We start from the raw sequence: 13,625 nt of genomic DNA, 5'->3' as shown, positions 1-13,625 counted from the left end.
ACCAGCCCTAACCCGAAGCCTAACCAAAACCCAAGCCCGAGCACGTCAAGGGAAGTATCATGAGGCTCCCCAGGAGCTGCATGTGGGTAAAGCTGAAATGGAAGCAACAGAAAATAATGCTGGAGAAGTTAAGGAGCTGGAGAGGAAGGAGGCTCCAGAAGGCGGAAGGGCAACTCCATCCCATGCCGCCCTTACCTCAGCTGGGCCTCAAAGACATGGGAGCTGGGGAAGGAGGAGAAAGATGGCCAGGAGAAAAGGGTGGGGAGCGATCGTTGCTGCTGCAACAGGCCGAGCCCATTCCTCCCAAACCGCCGTCGGGAGGCCGGCACAGAGACCACGCAGACACCGGTTTGACTTCACTCTAAACTGATAAATTATTGGATTGGGAAATTGGGTTTATTTGTGGAAATATTTGTATAATATTTATAATTAAATAAAATTAAGTTGCTCGCATAAGTATTCAAACCCTGAGCTGTGGAAGCTCCCAGTTCACACAAATTAAGCATTCAATTACCACTGGCCTCCAAATGTGAACCATTCAAGTTGCTGGCACATTTTCTAGATAAAAAACCCACTGGGGAAGGACTTTTTCAGGGTGTACATTTGAAGAAAAATTAATACCAGAGAGTATTCTACAGAAGTTAGAGATAAAATAATAGAAATGCAAAGTGTTTGCAAATCACAGTTGCATCTTCACATCACGCAGGCACTGACAAAAAGTTTGTCTCAGGGTGGAGCTACAGAGTAATGGTGCACTAATAATGGTGCACGGGTAATAGTGCACTAATAATGGTGCACGGGTAATAGTGCACTAATAATGGTGTCATGACACACCATCCCTACAGAAAATCTTTTTGTGGCAGCATCATACTGTGTCGATGCTTTTCATCAGCAGTGACTTGGCATCTTGTTAAAGTTGAAAAAAAAGTTTTTGGGTGAGGAACAGAAGCGTTCAATTTGCAGTGGTCTCTTCATTTTAACCCTACTGTTCCTCACCTTCCTTTTTTATTTTTTTGGAAAGGAGAGAAAAAGGTGCAGTGGTCACTTAATTTATTCCGGAGCTGTATAATGCCAGAATAGTTTGGAACACATTTCCCACATTAAAAGCTTAATTTCTCAGTATTTCTTTTACAAAAATGTTGGGGGAACCCATAATGAAATCACCAGGGGGCTGGATTTGGTTTGAGGGGTGTATGTTGCCAATCCCTCTCATACAGTGTACTTAGGAGATTCTCTAAGAAATCCCCCTTCAATATTAACAGCCTGGCTATAAATGATCCCATTGTGCTGTACTCTCGACTGTCACCAGCATAACACTGGTCTCGGATATTGCACAAATCATACATGGGGGCCTGGGAACGGAGCTGTCCATCAAATCAGAGAGGTAATGTTGGGTACCGTAGGTGGCGGCTCCTTTCCCTGTCTTGTCAAACAGCAGGAAGGCCACCATGTACAGAGCATCCGGAGCACACAGGACCGACTCAAAGGCCACAAACTCCTGGAAGGAGATCAACCTGTTAGAGAGAGAGAGAGAGAGAGAGAGGTAGACACAGCGAGAGACACAGCGAGAGAAAGAGAGGGATGGGGACAGGGACAAATAGAATGAATGAAAGAGTACACACCGAAGGTCTACACAGATCGTGTCCCACTTTGCAATGCGAGAGCAGGGATAGACAGTATCAGTAACACTGAAACAAAATGAATAAAACTGTAGCAGTTCGTTCTTGTTCATACTTGACACATTTTACCGCACTTACCTGCTGGTTTCAATTTACAGCACTGGGTGACAAAACCAATTGACAGAACAGCCTATCAATCTATGACAATCTTAATTCAAGTAGACTACTACACAGCCGAGTGAAATGCCATAAACTCAATGAATAGGACGGCAGGAGAATTTAAACATGACTAAGTATATAATAAAAACCAATTTGTACATGTATACATGATTAAAAATGCAGTCTGACACTTCTGTCTGCCAATATAAACGGGTGTACAAGAATAAAGCCACCTTAACCGCGTGGCCTGTATTTGGAAAACATGCAACAGCTAAGGGCTGCACTTCAGCAAAAACACAGGGCTATATTACATTTGCGGCCAAACTGGATAACGCTCTCTCGTTCTCAATACCCCTCTACCCGTCTTCCGCCTTTCTCCCTTTCTCTCCCTCTATTTATTTCTTTATAAACTACTACAGGTGTGTGTCAAAAATAACATTATATTACTCTTCTCTCCAATATAAAAATCACACAAATGCCCACACATAGTTCATATGTCACCTACAAAAAAAATAAAAAAATAAACACCAAGTGAAGCCTTTTAACATCCACGGGAGCCCCTGGGGACCACGCCACAATCTAGTCTTAATTTACGCTCGGTTCAAAGTTGACCGAAGTCCATTACGATTTTCACAAATGGATACAATAATTACACAGGGTCATTCCTAATGAGCAGTTCCCGAGAGCAGGCATCCATAATCTATTTCAATTTCCAGTGGCACAGTTGTTCCATTTGCTGGGCTACTCTAATTAATTTTGTCACTGATGAAATTCAAAGGCAGATTCAGTGGGAATCTGTAGGCTTGCACATATTTTGTGGTCCGCCCGTCACGTAATGGGGGGAGGAAAATCAGCCACGTTGTAAAGTCGCGGCTAATTCTTTTTTACCGATTAAGCTAGCTGGTGGTTTGTACAGGGGCCTGCTTGAAGGTAGTGGGTGGAGGGGAAAGCTCATATCAGGTGTTACACAACGAAGCTAACACAGGTAAAGCTCTTACTAGAAAACATTACCCTTGTGATGCCGTCACTTTGCAATGGGTATCAAACCCAGGCTTTTCCGAAAATGAAAACAACCAACGTTATCCACCAACCAGTGACCGTTTGTATTTTTGCTTTTAATCACAAATGAGTACTTTGCACTGTCTAAGAAACACAGTGCACAAAAACATATGCATTTAGGACAATTGAGTAAACCCTTAATGTTTCTCGTTAATGTGTCAACGGCCAGACTTTACAGATACCTTTGGCTGGTAAACAGAGCTCCTTCAACCGCTTGCTTGGGTCTACCACGCTGTTTACAGTATAAACATTTAGGCAGGTTAGACTGGAGCGACAGTTCTCACATCAGATTGTAGAGGACACCATCAACAAACTGTCCCTGCTATTGTCACTGACAGACTTTCACCCAGACGTGGCTAACTGACTGGCTGGATAGCTAGCTCAATACGGGGCTAGCTAGCTAACTGGCTGGCTGGCTGTGTAGCTATATGGCTGGTTATTAACTGACTGGATGGCTGGTTAGCTAACTGACTAGATAGCTGGTTAGCTAACTGACTAGATGGCTGGCTGGATAACTGACTTGCTGGTTAGCTAACTGACTGACTGGCTGGCTGGCTGGCTTGGGTTCTTCCAAACAGACAACCAAGACAAGCACTCAGCAAAATGCAAACAGCTGACTAGGACAGCTATTTTCCCAGCATGCACTCTTTACAAAGTTTTAACCCCCAAGAGACTGGGGAGGGGGTTTCACACTTGGAAGAGTTTTCAATCTGACAAAAAGAAAGAAGGTAGAGAAAGAGAGAAGAATATGGAGAGTGAGATAGTAGATGGAGAGGAAAAGGGAGGTAAAACCTGTGACAGATCTTTGAGTCAGCAGCAGGACGTCTACCTGTGCTGAATGAGTGATTTGCAGACACACAGGGAGTTTATCTCAGCCAGCCAAGGCCAGCGAGGGTGAATAACACGAGAGAGCTGTGATATTTTTTTAAGGCAGAGAGATGGCAAGAGACTGTGACGGCTGTCAGTAAGTGTATCACCTGATTTACACAGGCACAGAGGGAGGCAGAAAAATGCATTACACTGTTTACGTACACTCGTGTCTTTGAAATGGAATCCTACCTGGGTAGAAACAACTGCAGACTTCCTAGCTACAAAAGATGGATGCGGTACGCACATTCTGAAAAATACTATTGTTTGGACTCTAATTTTAACTACAGGGGAGTACATTAAAATAAGATTTTCCGCATGGCTTGTAATTTAGGTTATTTTCTTTCTGGGAGCTCAATCAACAGGTTATTGGCAATACGTGAAAAACGAGGCATTCTTTGTTTTTCTCCCGCGAACAAAGGGGGTGACGAGCACACATCGTCTATTCCCTGTTCATGCGTTAGGCATAATCATCCATCTCATTGTCTAGAGAAATTGTAACATCGGTGCAGGGGGAGAAAAAAAAAAACTTGCAAAAACATAAAACAGGACGGCTAACCTACGATGTCAACTGTAAACAAAATGGAGGCATTTAAACAACGGTCTCCGAATCTGCGTCTTTGATTAAACCATCAAACCGGACATTTCTGCTGCCTTATAATTTGGAATCCCCTCCCCACTGCAACAAATGAGGTATAGATACAGAGTCCGAGCCTCGGTTCCCTAATAGATTTATGCCTTAATAGCAGTGATGCCATTTAACCGGATCCCAAAGCCACACAATGCCGGAGTGCTGAATGGTACGGGCAATTACAGTGCATGTGTGCAGCCGGCCGCCAAACACCCCCCCCATAATGTGAGCAACATGACCGCGTGCACTCTGCTCTTTGCCAGAACCCAGGTGGTTGCTGTGGCAACGCGCTCTCTCTTTGACTTACCCTAACATTTTATTGCCCGTCATTATGTGTCATTAAAAACATACATATTAATGTAAAAACTAGGGGGGCGACGGGGGGCGACGGGGAGAAAGGGAGGGGGGGGGTGAGATGGGATGAATTTGGGGGCAATAGCAAACCTGAGGACAGGAACAACACCTGACAAAAAGGCTTTCCAGGATTTGTAGGATTTTCATTTTCTCTTACAGAGTAAATCAAATAAAGAGGCGGTATATAAATATGCTATATCATGTTTTTTTTTGCATTATTGCTCCTTGGACTAGCAAGATTCTTATTGTTCTGGAATATAATGGCTAGTGGAACTACACAGAACCAGAGATACACTGTTGATGTGGCTATAGATTTGTAATATTGAATAAAACACTAGATGGTCATTTTCCAAGGAAAATTGTGGGGGCTGCATTATTCGGAAGTATTAGAAATGTTACAAGTGTTATACTTTGTAGAACTTAGTAGGAGCAGTGGGAGTAAGAGCCTGTGCGAACAGCCTTAAGAGACTTGGACGAACAGCGTTAGAGTGTGAGTTAATAGCATTAGAGCCAGGGCCTCTACACCCAAACTGCATGCTTTTCATTATTATTTGAAATAATCAGAGAGGCTTGGTGATACAGGCCCAGGTTGCCTGTCCAATCATACACACCCATCTTTCTTTTGGTCCACCACCCCAGCCAGCAACAAAGTGGCCTCGTCAGAAAGCTTGATGTCGGTGTGTTCGTGGAGGAACCGGGTGACAAAGTCCACCGGAGACATGAAGTGCTCATCATTCTTCTGGACGCTGGCATACTGAAAAAGAGAAAACATAAACCCTACATCTAACTTGAGACCGTACAGATGTAACTTGAGACTTAAGCTTAATCATTCTTTGATCACAGTGGCAGAAATTCAAGCCGTGTGTAGTGACCTCAAGTGGGAAGACCGACATGAATAGGGAAAACTGTTTATCCGGCTCGCTCCAAACCTCACCACACTCACGGGGGTCAGCTTTTTCCTGACAAACAGTCTAAATCCGAGTGCTTCCGATTCTTCTCTAAACATTTTATTTGGTCCCAAATCCAGAGGGGTCGTGCCAAAGCCAGAACACACCTGGGCAATGTGACAGTTTGACAGCGTATCATTGGCTTTCATACTCGGCAATCATTGATGATAATCACTTATAAAAAAATGACCCAATCATTGATGATTGTTTTGTACAATACGCCTCATTTTGACATCACTTAACATTACTCCCAACGCTTAAATACATGACAACCTACATTCACTTCAGTTTTGGTGACCAAAGGAGGGCTTTTCAGTACAAAGGCCATATTAGCCATAGCATTCCAGTACATTATGTTTGTTTGTACTCAGTGTGCTAAGGAAATGTAGTAAACCAAGGGCTAATTTATTCTCACACAACTCACCTTCAAGAAAATAGCTTTCAGCTCAATAGGATCAGCCCTTCTTTGTCCCTGGAACAAGAAATTACATGAAAGACAACATGTTATCACACACATAATCAATGAACAAGCTCTCATTTTTGGTAATAACTTGACTAACTACACTTCTTTATTTCACAACCCGTTCCTAAAAAAGTTGGGATGTAGTGTTTAATGTAAATAGAAACAAATGCAATGATGTGCAAATGATTTAAACACTATATTCAATTGAAAATAGTCCCAAGACAACATATCAAATGTTGCAACTTAGACATTTTATTGTTTCTTGAAAAACATATGCCCACTTTGAATTTGATGCCAGCTAAACGTTTAAAAAAAAAGTTGGCAACAAAACAAAACAAAAGACTGGAAATGTTGTGTAATGCTAGTTCAATTAGGTCAATTGGCAACAGGTCAGTAACATGAAAGGGTATTAAAAGATCATCGTGGAGGGGATGGGTCTGTCAGAAGTGAGGATCTGGAGGTGCCCACCACTCTGTGACAGACTGCACAGGCAAATAGTGCAACAATTTAAGAATAAAACTTCTCAACATAAAATTGCAAATAGTATGGGGATCTCATCATCTACGGTACATAGCATCATTAAAAGATTCAGAGAATCAGGTGAAATCTCTGTATGTAAGGGACAAGGCCGAAAACCAGCATTGGATGGCTGTGATCTTCGGGCCCTCAGATGGCACTGCATTAAAACCAGACACAATTCTGTAGTGGAAATCACTGCATGGGCTCAGGAACACTTCCGAAAGCCATTGTCTGTTAACACAGTACATCCCTGCATCCACAAATGCAAGTTAAAACTCAACCATGCAAAGAAGAAACCATATATAAACAAGATCCAGACGCCACTGCCTTCTCTGGGCCCGAGCTCATTTAAGATGAAGTGAGGCAAAGTAGAAACCTGTCCTGTGGTCTGACGAATCAAAATATTAAATAATTTGTGAGGGGTCCATCCGGCTTGTTATAAGCACACAGTTCAAAAGCCAGCATCCGTGATGGTATGGGGGTGCATTAGTGCACATGGCATGGGTGACTCGCACATCTGTGAAGGCAACATTAATGCTTAACAATATATACAGGTTTTGGAGCAACATGTGCTGCCATCAAGATTACATCTTTTTCAGGGAAGGCCTTGCTCATTTCAGCAAGACAATGCCAAACCACATTCTGCACATACAACAGCATGGCTCCGTAGTAAAAGATTCTGGGTGCTAAACTGGCCTGACTGCAGTCCAGACCTGTCACCCATTTGGCACATTATGAAATGAAAAATACGACAAAGGAGAATCCGAACTGAAATCCCATATCAAGCAAGAATGGGAATACATTTCATTTTCCAAACTACAGTAATTGGTCTCCTCAGTTCCCAAACACTTATGGAGTGTTGTTAAAAGAAGAGGTGACGCAACGCAGTAGTAAACAAGCCCCTGTCCCTACTTTGAAACGAGTTCCTGGCATCAAATTCAAGACAGGGATGTAATTTTCCTAAAACAATACAATTTCTCAGTTTCAACATTTGATATATGTTTTCTTTGTACTATTTTTAATTAAATATAGGGATAAATTATTTGAATTTATACAATTCTATGCTATTAAAAGCAGATTATTATCACCAATATTACAGGCCCACCACATTCAGATTAGTAAAAAAGCTTGTATTAAATAAACAACCCAGATAATGAGCTATTCTTGATGCAAAAATGAACATCATTCCTCAGAGAAATAGCACACTTTGTCCTCAAAAAGACATGTTTAAAAATGATTGGCTCACCAAACGGTTCCTATGAATAAAACAAAAAATTACATCTCTATGAACATTCTATTTTTTTTTTAATAAATAGTCCCAACAAACTGTCTAAGGATCTGTTCTGTTTAAGCTAGTCCCAGGGCCCTTGTTAAGATCCATCACTCAATCAAACTGCCTTAAACCCCAAATACCAAGCAACAACAGGTTGATACACAACAGCACTTTCAACTCTACCAAGTACCAGGGCATCTAAGCCATAAACCAGGAGGATGAACATTTATCACAAGTGGATCTTCCAACAAGACAATGAACTCAAGCACACATTCAAATCCAAAGACACTGACAAAAGTCTCAAAATGCTGCAAAGGCCATCTTGGTGACTTTGAGTCGCATTGAAAACCTTTGACGTTTGAATTGAAGAGGGCTTAGGCTTATAATGAGGGATGTCAAGGATCTGCAAAAATTCCCTATGGGCTGGAGTTCTATGATCCCTTCTGATACATACCCGTGTTATCAGCCATTCCGGCTCACCTTTATTAATAAGGGTGACATTTTTTGTATATTGCAGTCCAAGTGGGGTATGCCATCATTTGATGTTCGGATTCAACAAGTCACTATATTAGCCGTAAAAGACTTAAGCCCAATGAATGAGGAGGTAGCCGTTTACAAGTTAATTAAATATCAAACCAACGATTTCAGGGGAGCAAACGCGTTCTTCAATAATAACAGTGGGGCCGGCGCGAGGCACTGTGACGCGCAAGATAACCAGCATATGGCACGTGCCACAAACAGTGACCTACATTTACGTGTATGGAAGTAAGAATCCTGTAGCAAAATGCTAACCAAGGTTACTAGACACAGCCGGCAGTGCTAATCACCTGGCAACAACGGATGGGGACGGGGAGTGACCAGAAGTGAGAGACCACCAGATTCAGTGTCAGGCTGGACTGTTAACTGTTCCGCATAATGGACTACGGGGTAACGACGCATCTCACTGCGGCTTTGACTTCTGCAAGTAACACCATTATCCTACACAAATAAGCCCCAATGTCATTGCCACTGGCTAATGTTAACCTCGAACATCCTCTTAGCCGGGTATCTATTAGCTTGCTGGCTAGCAATCAAGGGGCAGATGGGGAAGTGAAGATGTAAATGTCGCCGGTGCATTCGGAGGTGTTGTTCTCTATTCCGCAACTTTCTATTTTTACCTCTTGACCAAAAAAATCTCGAAAGGTAAGCTTACCTTTGCAGCCATAGCAAGATTACTGTCAACCAACCAAGCCCACTCTGACCAAGCAAACCCGGTCATTTCCTTTCGCGTGACGAGGTTCCCATGGAAATCACGCGCAGCTGTCAGTTGGTGCAGTAAAGGAGATCAAGGCGGCTCAAGTGTTCACGTGGTCTAAAGCCGTCTACCGGTAGAGGCAGTCGGTAGTTGGCATCATCTCGTATCCATCCGTTTTTCTATTCATGAATTAATGGTACCTACACAGGCATTTTAGAAAGTTGTGGCCAATTAATTATTGTTTTCCAAAACATATACTGTCTGTCTTTATGATGAGCATCTTAAGGTCTTCACACAATAGGCTATTACTGGTTTTATGCTGACATAAGATCTGATGTATTTAGTTGAACACCTGACACTTCACATTTTGGTAATATGCGGACTGAAGGATTTGAAAAATAATGCATTAATATCTAGGCAGTAATGGTCTGTGGTGTTTCTCTGTGGCGGGTAAAGCAGCTTTTCAGTTATTTTCGACTTCAATCATATAGCTTCTTATGAAGAACATTTCCTATTGATCTGAGTCTGAAAAAAATTGCATTTATGGAACAGCGAATACAAGGTTTCTTTCTCACACCTCCTCTTCCCCACAGTAAATGGTTCCACTACTTTATTTCCAACCATTTCAACCCACCATGCTTTGTGTGGGGGTTCGGGGGATAGAGGGATAGAAAGAGAATTCCATGACTACAAAAGCAAAGGTTAACATTACTCACAGCATAAAAACAATTTAAAAGGGAGCAAAGGAGCCTTAATGGCACATGGTCTTCAAAGAAAATGCATCTTGCGCTCAAAATAATTCATAGCTTTTTGCCGGTGGCTTTTCGGATTCCCGAATCACCAGCATGAAGCACTGTATTTTTCACAGCGGGCTGTCTTCTCTTCTCAAAATGGCCTTCACCAGGGCATAGTCCACACCCCCCCCAAATATTGATGGCACACGTGTTTATTGTTTATTGAAAAATGGCTGTATGGTTTTCATGAGATAATGCAATCTCAAAACAGGTATTTAATTTGGTTACATGACAATATTTCAGGAGTCTGAATCATTAGCGTTTGGGACCTTTGACACTGCACACCTATCTGGAATTAAATTATTCTACTTATTTTTGGCATTTACTGTAGATAGCTGGCAGAGGTACATTGCTGGTTGTGGTTATGATTTACAGCTATTTGTGGACCGTGAGACCTTGTTGTTTTGCATAAACACCCAATATTTGGCACTGTAATACAATTCCATAAGCAAATTGTGTAGGATTTGCCATTTGAATTGCTTAATCACTGAATCCTCAGGTATGATTCTCCTCCTCTAATGTGTAGGAACATGAGTGCATGACAAAAACATATCCCAAAGCCCAAGTTAGCCATAGATGTGGTCCTGATCCAGGGTCCCATGAGTGATTGAATAATGGGTACAAACCCCGAAACCTCTGAACCCCCCTGGCCTAAGGGTCTCTGGGTCACCTTTCCCGGCCTCTTGGTCTCCAAGGACCCACGCGTCCTGACGGAATGAGCGATGAGTGACGGACGACCACCTTCTATTTTTAACCATCCAAACAGTGTTTCAGAAATAGACTCTGAGTGATAAACAAATGATTACGCCGCTCTCTGCTTCACCACCAACCACGCAGTCCCTATTAACAGTTAATAACTGTGGACCCTGGAGGTCGAAGGGGGTTAAAGACTTTCTATTAAAAGTAACAGAGATGAGGGGATGTGTTCTTGAAAAATTGTGTCTAAGGTTTGAAATGCTGACAGGTTAATGGTGGCCTCTCAAATAGCGCTGTAAATGGCCAGTTTGGTCTTACTTTCATTGCCGTCGTCTGTCAGTCACTCAAAAGTATTTTCTTTCCTCTTTAAGTGGATTCAAATAGTTTTGTAAGTCAATCGCTGAAGACTTTATTCTCTGTTGGTCTCTCCCCGTTTTTTTTGCCATCTGCAGGATTTGACTGTATGGACTGTATTTTTACAATGAGATCACATGAAAGACATGTTGATGATATGAAAATGGGATTCAGAGCGGTGTTTGGTGGTCTGGGACTAAATTAACCTGAAGGAAAGAAAGGTCACTTTCCGTAGCAAATTCACACTTTTTTAATTAACTCAGTTAAAGAACCATTTTCGGTACACCTGGCCGTCCTCTAGGTTCAGTCTAAATCATCACATTAACATAATCACTACCCGCTCGTGCTTATACCTCATATGTACAGTATACATGAATTTTAAACTCATAAGAAAAAAAGAAAATTCTCATGTCCAAGTGTATTGCCGCATATAGGCATGCTATCACCAGGAAAAGTTATAAACCCTCTGTATGCCTTCGCCAACACCTCTAAACTTCCACTTGTATTTAGCTACAGAATGTGACACAAAGAAGGCAAACGTCAAATGTCTGCCACAGCTAAGCCTCGCATTGTGCTAGGACAACAAACCCTGAAAACCAGCAGCTTGCCAAAATAGGTTTTATATAACTTGTGACTTGTTGGACCAAACCGCAAAGCAGACAGCCTGTCCAGATAGTGTGGGTGGTTGCTGGGAGGCCTGAGAGAGACAATGTGTTTCACATTTAAAGAAAATAATAATGTTAGGATTGCCATTACGAGGCATTTTATGTAATACAATATTTCGTGCTTGTAAAATGTAAATGTAAACAAAATAAACTATGTTTTTACATGCAAACAGAATTTTCTGTGTATTAGCCGTGAAAACATTAATATATTTGAGCCTTTGGACTCCATGCATATACACTTTTTTTTGTTTTGCCAAGTGACCAGAAATGTACGTTGTCATCTGTCTCCATATCTAGCCAGTCAGAGGGATGTCAAACATAATGTAGGAACGTTATATGGAAAATGCGCTGCTTTAAAGTGGCACCATTGTAAACACCATATCCGTAATAGTCCGTGACAAGCCCTTTCTTGTTTACGGTGAAATAATTCTATGTTTGAAAAACATCCCAACGACTTACTTAACCAATCAAATCCACTCTGGTTTCATTCAGAGACCAGGATCGTGAGTGGTCCAGACGTTAGTCATGGATGGAAGATGGAATATGAAGGTTTCCACTCCGTAGTCCAGCTCGTGGAGATTGGTTGCTAAGACCTGACCCCAGAGCCGATTAAAACAGCTTCTTAAAGACTTTAAGAGGGTGATGACCAAATGATTTGACCTGCATCGCTGGGGATTCTATTATTGCATGATGGATTTACTGTATTTTCTTCCCCTTTACACCCACACGCAAACACATTCACTTGTATCCTCAGTCCATCCCCCCAGTCCGCCCCCCACTTCTCCCCCCTACAATCTTCAGTGGGACTGCTGGCTTCTGGATGAATCTGTTTAACATCTTTCAATTCAGATGAAGCGCTACATTAAACATGCTCTGGGGCATCGGGGATGGGCCAAAATTGGCCCTCTGGAGGGCCTGGCGGATGCGCCCGCCAGGGCCGTTTGAGAAGGTCCAGGCGGGCAGCGGGGCTTGAGCCCCTCTCAGAAAAATCAAGGGCCCACACTCAAGCCTGCAACCCGAGAGGGCGTAGGAACCCCTCCTCAACTTGGCTAAATGAACCCAGATGCGGCCCACTAACACAGGGTCCAAGCATTCGGTTAGAGAGAGGGAGGGAGGAATCCAGAGAGGAGGAGAGGGGTCTTTGGAAGGCTTTTCTCTTCCTTTATTTTAGGCGGTTGTTGTCTCTCGGATTCCCTGGGCTTTCTCACAATCACAGAGGCTGCCAAGGAGCATTGTGGGGAATTATCAGAGGGGAGTTTTTCTTTGAACTAAATGAGTACACCAGCAAATCTTTAAGTCTTTTCTTTTCCCTCTTACTGAGTAGCTGACACCTGGCCATGTAGAGTGAAGGATCGGTGGAAGGCGTGTGTGTAGTTGTGCCGGTGGCCCCCACGGTGATTTTCGTCTTTGATTTAAAGGGGATTACGCCGGCTGGGAAAACAGATATTGATCTGCAATCACAATTGATTGAGGAGGTTGTCAATGACCAGAGTTGATTATGCCCCACCAATTTGACACTGTCACCAAAGTTACTATTTTATCTGAAATACATCTTATCTGAACTAGGGTTAGTTAGGGTTAGTTTTTGGTTTTAGATCAATGAAATAAAGCACCTAAACATAAATGTATCAATAAAATGAAGCACAAAAATATAAATGAGTCTTTCAGCTCCTCTCAAATATGTAATCCTGTAAGAGGCAGATCTACTATCAGTGGTGGGTAATATGATTTCTGAGGGAAAAAAAGAACATTCTGGAAAAGGGGAATGCCCTTGCATGGAGCCATGTCCCGTCCCCCCTCCTTACCCGGGATTCAAAGCTCCCTTTCCCTCAACAGTCTTTGGCGGTGTTTCTCAGTAGGGACCCCTGGAATAACCTGTGTCACTCCTAATTGGTCTGCCTCGTCTGATGCCATCCAGACACCCCTTCCTGAAACACACACCAGCTCTTTGTTTGCTTGAGTTTGCGTTTATGTTTTTTTCACCAAAACCC

The 13,625-nt window shown here is 42.5% G+C and overlaps 1 protein-coding gene across 8 annotated transcripts in view; it reads right to left on the bottom strand.

The window, feature by feature from the left end:
* Positions 1 to 9,197, bottom strand: part of LOC105030261 (calcium-binding mitochondrial carrier protein Aralar2) — a 49,464-nt gene extending 40,267 nt beyond the window's left edge. For 7 of the 8 annotated variants that reach the window (XR_004576271.1, XR_004576272.1, XR_004576273.1 and 4 more), the window contains exons 1-4: positions 9,084 to 9,191; positions 6,061 to 6,108; positions 5,301 to 5,443; positions 1,399 to 1,514 (exon numbers count right to left, since the gene is read on the bottom strand). Coding sequence is in view for 5 of the 8 variants with exons in the window: in XM_010903989.4 (XP_010902291.1) it covers positions 1,399 to 1,514; positions 5,301 to 5,443; positions 6,061 to 6,108; positions 9,084 to 9,149 (373 nt within the window). In the remaining 3 variants the exon portion in view is untranslated. Of the gene's footprint in view, positions 1 to 1,398; positions 1,515 to 5,300; positions 5,467 to 6,060; positions 6,109 to 9,083 lie in introns of all 8 variants that reach the window. The other variant, XM_034294792.1, reaches the window with a different exon arrangement.
* Between the last annotated feature and the right edge of the window lie 4,428 nt (positions 9,198 to 13,625).

This window comes from Esox lucius, chromosome 10, assembly GCF_011004845.1.
Source record: "Esox lucius isolate fEsoLuc1 chromosome 10, fEsoLuc1.pri, whole genome shotgun sequence".
NCBI classification, from domain to species: Eukaryota; Metazoa; Chordata; class Actinopteri; order Esociformes; family Esocidae; genus Esox; species Esox lucius.
Note: the sequence above shows the minus strand (reverse complement) of the source record. Positions and strands in the feature narration are given on the sequence as shown.